The 12,236-nt window shown below is 46.9% G+C and overlaps 1 protein-coding gene across 1 annotated transcript in view; it reads right to left on the minus strand.

Annotated features, from left to right (window-relative positions):
- DHX8 (DEAH-box helicase 8) overlaps nucleotides 1–12,236 on the minus strand; it is a 49,417-nt gene that overhangs the window by 10,530 nt on the left and 26,651 nt on the right. The window contains exons 14-22 of the mRNA XM_040434886.1: nucleotides 10,455–10,649; nucleotides 9,789–9,974; nucleotides 9,187–9,397; nucleotides 8,126–8,307; nucleotides 7,143–7,283; nucleotides 6,683–6,838; nucleotides 5,311–5,448; nucleotides 5,067–5,195; nucleotides 3,850–4,046 (exon numbers count right to left, since the gene is read on the minus strand). Of these exons, the coding sequence (XP_040290820.1) occupies nucleotides 3,850–4,046; nucleotides 5,067–5,195; nucleotides 5,311–5,448; nucleotides 6,683–6,838; nucleotides 7,143–7,283; nucleotides 8,126–8,307; nucleotides 9,187–9,397; nucleotides 9,789–9,974; nucleotides 10,455–10,649 (1,535 nt within the window). The remainder of the gene's footprint in view (nucleotides 1–3,849; nucleotides 4,047–5,066; nucleotides 5,196–5,310; nucleotides 5,449–6,682; nucleotides 6,839–7,142; nucleotides 7,284–8,125; nucleotides 8,308–9,186; nucleotides 9,398–9,788; nucleotides 9,975–10,454; nucleotides 10,650–12,236) is intronic.

A 12,236-nucleotide genomic window follows, 5' to 3' on the forward strand; every position in this document is an offset into this window, starting at 1 on the left:
GGGAGCTGGGCTGCCCTGATCCACCTTGCCTTCTGTGGGGGAGGCAGCAGTGCGGGTGACCGGCACTGGCGCAGCTCAACCCCGGGAGAACAGAGAGGTCTAGTGCGACTCTGTTATCCCTGATGATCTGGAACAAAAAGAAAAGAAAAAAGTAAAAATCTAAAATTGAAACAAGGAGAAACCAGCCCTGCAGAGCAGGGAGTGTCTTGCCTCCTTGGACACTAAGCAAAAACTGGCTGCCTTTCTCTCCAGGCTGAGGGTATAGCTGTGGAGGAGGGGCTTAACAGCTTTCACTTAGTGTCACGCCTGCTATGGAGATGAGCTATACCCAAGGTCTTCTGTGTCCCCCAAGGAAACTGGGCGAGAAAACGCGACCAGTCGCAAGCCCTGGGAATACGAGTGGAGACATACTCGCCTGAAAGATATTGGAGTAGAGAAGACTCTGAACAGCCAAAGAAGGAAGTGTTACCATACAGAGGGAAAGCACCATTCCCCTAATGGTCAATATGAAGCCCAGGCTGCCTATAGCTATTAGCCTACAGCAGGGCATTGCGGGAATTGTAGTTTTACAACAGCTGGAGAGCAACAGGTTGGCCATCCCTACTCTAGAGCAACCAGCTCCCAGGAACTGGGACCTGAAAATGAGGAATAGAAAGTGAGGCTAGAAATCCAAGAAGGAAACAAGCCTATGGGGACCCAGGAGAGAAAGGAACCAAACTAGGGCCAAAGAAGCTGCTCCAAAACAGAGCATATAGAGCTGCCATTAGTAGCTGCCCCAGAGAGAATCGGCCAGCTGGATGAACCTGCGACCATAGAAGCAGGGACTCCAAGTAAAAAAAACTTAGAAGAAGCCCAAGAGAGGCCTACAGGAGTGGACCACATCCTTAGAACAATAGCTGGCTATCAAGGGAAAATGGCTATGAAAGCTAGATGGACCTGCGACCATAAGAGCAGGGACCCCAAGCAAGATAAGAAGGGCCCACAGGAGCATCTATAGAGAAAAAAACATTAGCCATGGTTAACTAACTAAGCTAAGAGTAGTTACCGACATACTGTATACACTGTCCCCGAAGGGGCAACTACAGTACCCTGGCTGTCGTCAAGAATTGCAGACACCCATATGGCAGAAAAGGATGCCGGATTCGCCAGCGGAAGCCGGAAGAGGCTACAATGACATGTAGAAACCAGCTTTCGGCCGAGCACCCCGAGAGGGGGGAAAGGATTGGCCGGGGCATACAAGAAAGGCAAGGCCAAGTGAAAGGAGCGTCTGGCAGTAGCCAACTACTCCGAAAACAGGAGTACAGAGGATGCCTTGATATGGAAAAATCCAAGGGACTGTATCCGATATGGGAGCCAGCGGTGGAAAACTCACCCCACCCAGGCAGGTGTATGGTGCTCACCAGTCCTTCCACGACCATGTCAGAGAGGACGTCCAGCGATGATCCGAGAACTGCAGTAGCAGCTGGTGCTCACATTCGCTGTGAATCCCTGTCGCTTAGAGCATCCAGTAATGATCCAGGTACCCCACCAGGAATGGAGCCTACACATCTGTGAAACCAAGCAGAAAGATAGCAACAACAGTGCGAATACCCAATCAACGAATATGGTTGTCGAACAATACACCTAGTAAAACAACTGACAACCAGCCCAAAGGTGGAGGAATATGGTTGCTTGGTGCATATCAGGGCCAAGGGGTCTTGTTAGATGATGCATCATGCAACAAAGAAAAACCATGCCCAGTATAGGGGCAATGAGAGGACTCTGTGAATTCAAAGAGACGCAACTGTTTGTAGAACTATGCAGACTGACATGATCTAAACAGGGAGAAGAGATGTTGGAAGATGTTTAACTGCTAACAATAGGGCTTGGGGCACCCAAGAGATGTGACTGAGACAGTGTCCCGAATACACCACAAAATGAAAGGGCTAAAGAGAGGCCCTGGTGCAGGGATACTGCACAGGCTGTCAGACATTGCAGCCAGCACTACCATAGAGAGTTCTCCATAGGAGCAAGGCATAACTGCTGGAGTCTAACGGACACAGAACCCTGCAATTGTGTACTCACAATGCAGGGATGCCCGCTGGCACAGCTTCTCCCCTCCCCTCCCCCACGAAAGGGGGGGGGGGGGCAAGGATATTAGGTACATACTGCAACTGGGACGGTTGACAGATACAACACCCAGAGATGGTACAAGTACACCACTGGAGGGGGGCGGAAATGGGTTTCCAGAAGCATACTGGAACAGGAAGGGGGGGGATGAACACAGAGTTGGGGATGGTACCATGAAGAAAGAGCAACATGATGGCCAGCCCACAGTAAAAGTAAAAAAGGGACATGCAATAGATGGTAGACTACAGTTTGCACAAACAGGGTACAGGGCTGGAGATAGTCCAAAAACTCACCTGATGAGGGAGTAAAACGGCTATGTGGTGCACACTAGAACCAGGATGGTGTCATGGCGACAGTAACTGGAGAAGGTACGGATCCAGGAATGTGTGTCGAATAGAGCCCCTGGCTGAAAATGGAGACCTGGCAACCAGGAAGGTCTGCCGGATACATCACGTATGAAAGCCTCCCCCAGAAGGGGAAAGTGGACGTACCTGAGGCACCATATAAGCATGCAAAGGGCCTGGGAAGGGCCCCACCACACACTGGAGAGTCAGCAAACTGGCGTACCCTAGTAAATGGGAAGTACCTTTACAACCAGAGGAGTTCCACCAAAAAATTCACAAAAGGGGAAACCAACCACGGAGAGGAGATGTCCCTCAGTGGACCTTTGTCTCTGACCACCCAGATACTTCTTTATGGCGGAAGGCAGCCTGGTGCTCTGCTCCGAGACAGAATCGGTGCAGAGGAGTCCCCCAATGAGGCAAAAGGTACCCTAGCTGATACCCTCAGAGCTAGTCCTGTTCTGCAGGAAACTAGGATGTAAAGCAGGTATGGCCAAAACCCACGCCTCCCCAGCCGCCGCAAAACCACAACCCTGACCTTTCCCCACCGGAGGCTGAAAGCTGTAGGCAGTCTGGGCATGTTGGGAGTTGCAGCCCCACAACAGCCAGAGAGCCCCAGGCCGGCCACCCCTGATGTAGAGGATGAGTTGGACCTATGTGGGAGAGACCCTAAGCAGTATGGTTGCAGACAGGATCGTGCTCTGCCAGATCCAGAATCTGAGTCAGAGGTGTCCCCCGAGGCGGCGGAAAAACTGCGGACAACCTTCTTAGGAGAGGAGTCATTGCCAGCCTCAGACCTGTCCTGGGGGTGACCCGAGGACACAGAAGAGGAGCAGGACCTAGTTGAGACAACCAGAGGTCTATTGCGGGACCTGGTGTCTAAGCGTGAGCGTACCCCGTTAGGAGGGGAGTCCCTGGGGGAACAGAGGCGGCCGCATTTGGGCAGGAAAGCGGTCCAATAACTCCACCATGGATTGGGAGGGTAGGGCTAGATTCCCTATGGGCTGGGACAGGGAAGAGGCCAGTGAGGTACGTAAAGTATGCGCCCGCAGGGGGTGCAGCTAAAGTGGATACCCACGATGAAGCCCCATCCTGCAGCAGGCAGAGACCTGCAGAAGAAAATAAATAAAATTAAAATAAAAAAGCAGCAAGACCTGCAAAAAAAACAGCAGGTCATGTCTGCCTCCTACGGACACTAGACTAAAACTGATAAGCCTAGTGGCTGTGGAGAGGGTATAGCCCACCTGGACGGAGCCAACACTTTTCTTTTGCTAGTGTCAGCCTCCTAGTGGCAGCTGGGCATATACCCATGGTGCTGTGACCCCCAATGCCATTAACGATAAATATAGGATAACTAAGGAGAAGTGTTGCATAGGATCAATATAGAAGTGCACATTACCTGTCCATGATGCCCAACATCTGTTTGCGGATATCCTGCGCCCGCCGTAAAGAGCGGGCCTGAATAAAGTTCTCATAGCACCAGGGGTTAGAAAACTTGTTGTTTTTCCAGGAGTTGTACACAGCCAACAAAGTTAGGTGGTCTCCTTCTGTCTGGTGGAACTTGGCCTTTTTCTGGTCTGCAAGTGCTTGTTTATCCTGCAGGGCAAAGGGTCAATCATGAAGGCAAATTTAGACCTGACAGTAAAAAAAAATAATTCTGTACAACCTCAAATAAGTCCAAGATGTGTCACTATCAAACAATGTAATATTTAAAGAGCATTTGTCAGCATGAACAACCCTATTAAACCAGGCACTCCAACTGTTCGGGTCCCTCTTTGAAAGCTGTGGCCCAGTTTTTCAGAAATCTGCAGCATACTTCACATGCTAATAAGGTTTTAAGTGCACCAAGGGGTGGGCCTAGCCCCTCATAGCACTGCTTTACTACCGCCTTTCCCTCTTCGCCACTCCACCATTCCCTTAAGGAATCCCCACGATCTTCTTACCTGGCCCTGTAAACCTGTAAGTGGTGCATGCACAGCATATCGCAGAAGGCTTTCCCCAATGCTGAGATCTGAACTTCATAGCCGCATGTGCAGTACGGATCTCAACACTGAAAACTGACTGAACTGTACCGCACATGCGCCAAAAGAACATTTACCTCTGCATGCAAAGGGTTACAAAGCCAGGAAGACAGGATGTCTAGCACTGTCACTCAAGTGGAGTCGGAAATTGCTATGGTAGTAAAAAGCTAGCAGTGAAGAAGTGCTACAGGGGGCTAGACGCGCTACAGGGGGCTAGACGCGCTACAGGGGGCTAGACGCGCTACAGGGGGCTAGACGCGCTACAGGGGGCTAGACGCGCTACAGGGGGCTAGACGCGCTACAGGGGGCTAGACGCGCTCCTCAGTGCACTGAACATTACCATATGAAATATACTGCAGACCTCAAGAGCAGAGGGGTTCATTTCACCGAGCATGAATAACTCTAATATGTTGTATGCCTGGTTTTACAGGGTTTATCATGCCTACATATATTCAACCATAACCTGATACACGGCCTAAATAGGGATCAATATCGACAGCTTCCACGACTCTAATCTTAGATGAACACTTTCTTCCAGGAATCCATCCCATCTAAACATAGCCATACACCCATGGTGGCAGACTGTATTGCGTACCTTTGGTCTGTAGAACACATTTTGCACAGAGAGCATGGAAACAATGGTTAGCATCTCCTCACTGCAGCCGAGATGTACAGACATGATCAGCATCTTACACAGCATAGGCTCCAGGGGGAACTCTGCCATCTAAAAAGAGGAAGAACATAAATATAAGATGAGAAAACAGAATGCATTCAGTGTAATCAGAGGACTAATACTGAAAGCTAGAAGGAGAAGGTCAATGTCTCAAAGTCATGCTTACCCTCCTGCCCAAACGAGTCAACAAGCCTTCATCATCCAGGGCTCCAAGGGTGTACAACTGCTCCATGGCTGTGATGAGGGTCTCCATAGGTGGGGCATCCATGAAATCAAAAGAGAGCAGGTCATTGATACCCATCGCCTTGATGTAAAACAAAATGCGTAATTAGGGGGAGAACTGTTAAGCAGCAATGTCTTTTGGTCAATTAATGGTTGGAAAAGTCTTCAACAGGTTTTCCAGCCATGCCATACATTTTTCAAAAAAGCTTTTAAGTCATAATCACCATAGCAATGCCCCAGTGCTCCCAGATGCCCGCTGGTCTCTGTATTTCCTTTTCCAACGATGATATCTCGACATAAACATGTGACCACTACAGCCAATCAGTGTCTGCAGTGGAATGTCAGCTGTGTATACAGGTCATTGCCACGGCCAGTAATTGGCTGCAGAGGTCACATGTCCATGTGGAGACTTCATCTCTGAAATAATTAGTACAGAATGTGGCAGGGGACCGGTAGGGGAGGGTTACTTTTATTATTTTAGAACATTCTAAGCAGTTTCTTTTTTTTTTTTTTTATTACATGGACACTTGTGGAAAATCTATTTCCTAAGCACCTTTTAAAATGAGCCTGCTCCCAGCACTCCTGATAAGCAGATGATTTTACCAGGGAAAGCCAGCCAAATATAGTATTAGATTCTGAAGAATGGCAGTCCATGTGATATCAGGAGCGTCTCTTTAAATCTACCTCATAAGGGCATAGTTGAAGGGTCTTAATTGAGGTCTCAGTTGTCTGAAAACCATTTCCTATTTCACAAGACATTAAAGGGGCATGCGCGCGGCTGCTCCATTAATTTCTATGAGAGTTCTGGAGAGCTGTACTCATCTATCTGTGGAACTCCCATAGAAATGAATGGAGCGGCCACGGGGATGTGCAACCGGCCACTCTGTTCTTTTCAGGGAGGCTGCAGGGGGTACGGGGTCTCCATTCTCATGATTGGAGGGATTCTCAGCTCTAGGATCCCCACCGATCAAAAAGTTATCCCTTATTCTGTGAAACAGGAATACCCCTTTAATGTTGCTGTCCAACCCCATGCTTTACAGCTCTGCTTGTTCAAACCAGCTAGTAAAGGGATGGCCAACCTGCGGCTCTCCAGCTGTTGCAAAACTACAACTCCCAGCATGCCCAAACTGCCTAAAGCTATCATACTACAGAAGGGCATGCTGGGAATTGTAGCTTTACAACAGCTGGAGAGCCGCAGGTTGGCTGTCCCTGAGGCAGTATGTACAAGTACAGCCCACACATATATAATGAGTCTTAGTACAGGGGATCCTACTGTCTGGTATTTATTTCAATTCTTCACACAGTAATGAATGTACCTTGAGTGATAAGACGGTGCTGGCCAAGTTGGTTCTCTGAATCTCAGGCACATTGGTAGTCAACATCTCATCACGATATGCGCGCTCAGTGTAAAGGCGGTAACACTTGCCAGGACCTGTCCTCCCCGCTCTTCCAGCTCTCTGTTTGGCTTGGGCCTTTATAAGAAGAAAAGTACGACATTGAGCAGCCGAAACAATTTCAAGACATTTTAGTGTGACGCACTAGTATTCTGTACAGCCTAAATGTGACATCAAGAATTGGGGGTATTCTTATTGCACATACACGTCAGTGCTTCACCACAGACCTAGTGAACTAATAGTTACACAATCAATAAAAATCCTACGTTTTGGAAACGTCCTTTATAAACGAATTAAATTCTAATTGCTAACAAGCCAGCAAGCTCTATGTAGATGGATGCAAGGTCATGAGTCACATGAAAGCCCCTTCCCCATTACTCACCTGTGAGATGGGAGTTACTACAAGCTGATCAATTCCAGTTTTAGAGTTGTAGACTTTCTGTTTCACAAAACCTGGGTCAACCACATAGTAGATCCCATCAATAGTCAGCGAGGTCTCAGCAATGTTGGTGGCGATAACAACCTGGAAACACAAGCACAAATGAGAAATATTAGCGATAAAAGTGAACTAATATTACTGTATGCTTCTTTATTGCTTTACCCCAGTGTGCCTCAGGAGGTGGACTCGTATCTGAAGTAGTGCTGCATTTTAATGGTCTTTAACTTTTACATGAGTACTAGAGCCTTTGGCTGTCATGATAATCACATTTATGTTTTTTGGGAGGCAAGTCTAAATGTTAAAGGCCAAACGTTTAAAGGAACACCATCTCAAAATGAATAATAAAATAGGTGATAATCGTGCCCACGCGGTTTGACAGTCTTGTAGAAATCCTGCTGTGAACACATGCGTTGATCTCTTCTATTTGACTAGCAGAAGAGTAAAGTGGGCAGGATTTGCCAAGGCAGTGGCTTAATCTTTGTCTTACTGCAGACAGGGCAGAGAGGGGAGGCTTCTGCCTCAGCCAGTTGTCTTACAGCTCGTCACAGGACAGTGAGAGGGGAACATGGCTGAGCTACAGGGACAGACATTTCTTTATAGATTTCTCGGTTTTAATTGTAATAGGAGACACGCAGAAGCAAAGGAAAAAAGGAGGAGATTAGAGGTGGAATTTTTGGGACCTTCTATGTCTAGTGTTGCTTTAAAATGCTAAGCGGATACACTGTATAGTATCCTTCGTGCAGGCACCGAGGCTCAAATATCACCACAACGCTCCTTCAAAGGACTCGCAGAACACACCAGTTATCAGGGGAATCTGGGTGATGCTACCAAAATGTTTTGACCAATTAGTGAATCTAAAAACTGCTAATTTGCTATAATTAATCCAACAGATAGAATGAAACATTTGTCAGGCAAATTTTCAATACCTTTCTACTACCCGGAGGTGCTGGGTCAAAAATCCTTGTCTGCATCTCACTGGGCAAAGCAGAATACACTGGCAGTATGATCAGCTCCGGCACATCAGGGCCAAGTGACTTCATTCTCTCATAGAGGATTTCACAAGCAGTGTCAATTTCCTCTTGACCAGTAAGGAAAACCAGAATGTCACCTAAAATTAGCAAACAGGTTAAATGTAATAGCAAAGCTGTAGAGATGCATTCACAGTGAATACCTACTGTGCAACATGGTAACTTTCAACTCAAGTTTTTTTCTGCAGTAGTAGGAATTTTGTGCTCTCCTGACAACTAAAAAACACTAATGGTTTAGAACAGGCATGCTCAACCTGCGGCCCTCCAGCTGTTGTAAAACTACAATTCCCACAATGCCCTGCTGTAGGCTGATAGCTGTTCAGGCATGCTGGGAGTTGTAGTTTTGCAACAGCTGGAGGGCCGGAGGTTGAGCATGCCTGGCATAGAAGATCAAGACCAGGTCAAGCATATGAACACCAAGATTAATATGCACTAGAAACCAAACCCCACATGGGCATGATGGTCCTTTATTTAATGGGCATCTGTCAGCAGATCTGTACCCATGACACTGGCTGACCTGTTACACGTGCGCTTGGCAGCTGAAGGCATCTGTGTTGGTCCCATGTACATTTGTGCCCGCATTGCTGAGAAAAATGATGTTTTAAAATTTGCAAATGAGCTTCTAGGAGCAACAGGGGTGTTGCCGTTACACCTAGAGTCTCTGCTCTGTCTCCACTTGCCGTGTCCTCTCCACTTTGACAGGGCCAAGCAGCTACACTGCTCATAGACGCTCATGTGCATATACTAAAACACCACTTTTCTCAGCAATACGGGCACATATGAACATGGGACCAACACAGATGCTTTCAGCTGCTAAGCGCACATGTAACAGGTCAGCCAGTGTCATAGGTACAAATCTGCTGACAGATGCCCTTTAACCAGTTGTTAAACCCACTCCAATCAGAATTGACTTTTACTTACACACAAACAATCAAATCAGACAGGAATGGACTACAAACCTGGAGGTTCAGTCAGATGAATCTGCATCACAGTGATGAGGCTGGCATCCAGGTAATCAGTCTCAGGCTCCTTAGTGTATAGAATCTCTACTGGGTATGTTCGACCAGGAATGGTGAAAATTGGAGCCTCATAGAAATACTGAGAGAACTTAACGGCATCCAAAGTGGCAGATGTCACAATCAGTTTCATATCAGCACGCTTTTGTACAGTCTACAGGGGAAACAATAAGTAAAGCTTAAGAACGAACAATTCTAAACCAGCACTGCATCCACGCCAAAGCTTCCCCCGGACAGTGGTGCTCACACCCTCCAGACCTGCAGGGAATTGCTGCACAGTCCTACTTACTTTATAGTGCTGCGGTTCTCTGCAGAGCAGCTCGTTGGGGCACCACAGTGCAGGGAAAAATAGTGAACAGTGAAGAGACCCGAAGTACTAAACCAGCACTCTCATGAACGGTGGGATCCCAGTGGTCAGACCCAAAGCAATTAACTAGTGATATGCCATCACTTTAACAGATAGCTAATATAGCAAATAACCCTTTAACCCAATCCTGTGGAGTATGACGGGTAAGTAAAAAGACATATGAACTGTTGGTTCGTACCTTCTTCAGAAGCCCAAACAGCACATCGGTGTGGATTGTCCTCTCATGCGCTTCGTCAAGCATGATAATGGCATACTGAGTCAGATCAGGGTCTATCAGACACTCTCTTAGTAACATACCGTCCGTCATGTATTTAATGACAGTCTCTGGGCTTGTGCAGTCTTCAAATCGAATGGTATATCCCACCTACAAATAGATAAAATGTGTTATTTTCAAGAAATACTAACATGGAGGATTTGAAAGGGCCGGTCAACATAGACTGGAGAGTACCATCAAAACCCATGGGGAAAAGCAAGAAAAGTGGTGGAAAGAAAGGTCAAGAATTGCAGCATAAAAAGGGAAAAGGTAAAAAAATGACGGAAGCATTGGAGGAGGAAAGCAAGAGAAGGATGAATTGTAGAATATATTTGTTTGAACGTCCAGATTCTTATGAGGAATGTACCACCAAGGAATCATTAAATAAAGTGCCCAATCAAGTCATCCAAACATTTGCAAGGGCCTAGTACAATGCTAAATATGAAATATGTGGCCAGCCCCATAGATATCGGGTTATTGCTGAGGAGTGCTGAAGCCAAAGCTACAGCGATCCGCTGATTACTGAGGCAGATTCCATTTAAAAAGCCCAAACGCGCTAGCTTAGGCGAAACATTAAATCTAACAACTCACCTCCTGACCTAGACAGCAACCGTATTCTTCAGACACACGCTTTGCCACAGACATTGCAGCCACTCTTCTGGGCTGAGTGCATCCAATTTTACCCCTTGTAGTATATCCAGCTTCAGCCAAATATTGGGTAATTTGGGTGGTTTTTCCTGAGCCGGTTTCCCCAATGACAATCAAGATCTGGTTGTCATGAACAGCCTTATGGGGGAAACAAACAGAAGATTGTTAATTATGTTAGAACAGTGCCATACCCCAGAACATCAAGATGGCTGTAAGTGCCACTCCGGATTGAAATTAATTATGGGGGTATTACAATCTTGGGATGAGCCCAAGCAATAATGTGGTAGAACTACAGAAACAGACGAGTGGGCTGTACAATATTGTTTCCCTAACTCCCATTCAGTTGTATGGGATGGAAACAGCATAGCATAGCCCACTCGGCTGTCTATGCAGTACCAAACACCTCTGGAAAGAGAAGGGGACTATCTCAAGATGGGAAAAACCCCTTTAATATAACAATCCAGTGTCAAGATGTAAGACAACTGAATGCAATATTCCCGTACTCCTCTGCCTGAAAAAGGAGGGCGAGAGTTAAGCTGCACTAAGTTTACGTCTTATTCCTACTCACCTGCCAGATAAAAATGGAAAAGATCAGGATTAAAAAAATAAATAAATGGGGGCAAGTTTATCTGGTGTTTCTTTAAAAGGGTAACTGACGTCACGAGTTTTAATCAAAAGTGCTGATCTGTCTCTAAAACACATCCGAAGCTTTATGAAATGAGAATTACCCCTTTAAAAGGAGTTGTACCACTACAATAACTTATTCCCTATCTACAGGTTGTGGGATAAGTGTACGAGTGGTGGGAAACCGACTGCGGGGACACCCCGCTGGTCACAAGAATGGGCACCGTATTCTACCATTTGAATGGAGCAGCAGGCATGCTTGTGCGTCCGCTGCTCCATTCAGCTCTATGAGACAACTGGAGATTGCAGCGTATCTCACGCAGCAGGATACAGTTGAATGGAGCGGCAGCGGCATGCGTGTCCGCCACTCTATCCAAATGGGGAAAAGCGGCCCAGTGGTCACACCAACACCGTCTTGTTGATAGGGGATAAGTAAAGGGACAACCTCTTTAAGCTATCCACAACAATACAAACCCCCTCATTGGTCTGCTGCTATCATACACCAGTATATTCTGCGTCATTGTATTATCTTCACATTTCTGACTAAAGACATCTTGCAGTAAACTGTACTTCAGAGTTGCTAACAAGGGATTTCAATATCAAAGCAGCATACAGCCTTTGACGAGGCAGGAAAAACGAGATTTTTGTGAAACTCGCCTGTAAAATCTCTTTCTCGCGGGGTTCATTGGGGGACACAGGACCGTGGGTATAGCTTGCTGCTGCCACTAGGAGGAGACACTAGGCTGAAAAGTGATAACTCCTCCCCTGCAGGCTATACCCCCTCCAGCCTGGAGAGAGCATATCAGTTTGTGCCCAAGCCATAGGAGTAGGAGAAAATAACCATACGGTAAACAACCAATAACTGACCAACGCCAGTCGGATCAAACCAGAACTGGGGCCATACTGGCTCCACAACCGCCAACAATCACAGCAAACAGAAATTACTGGGTGGGAGCTGTGTCCCCCAATGAACCCCGCGAGAAAGATTTTACAGGTGAGTTTCACAAAAATCTCATTTTCTCGCTGGTATCATTGGGGGACACAGGACCGTGGGACGTCCTAAAGCAGTCCACGGGGAGGGAACAAATCACATGCCCCTGG

This window comes from Bufo bufo, chromosome 6 (assembly GCF_905171765.1).
Source record: "Bufo bufo chromosome 6, aBufBuf1.1, whole genome shotgun sequence".
NCBI lineage: Eukaryota > Metazoa > Chordata > Amphibia > Anura > Bufonidae > Bufo > Bufo bufo.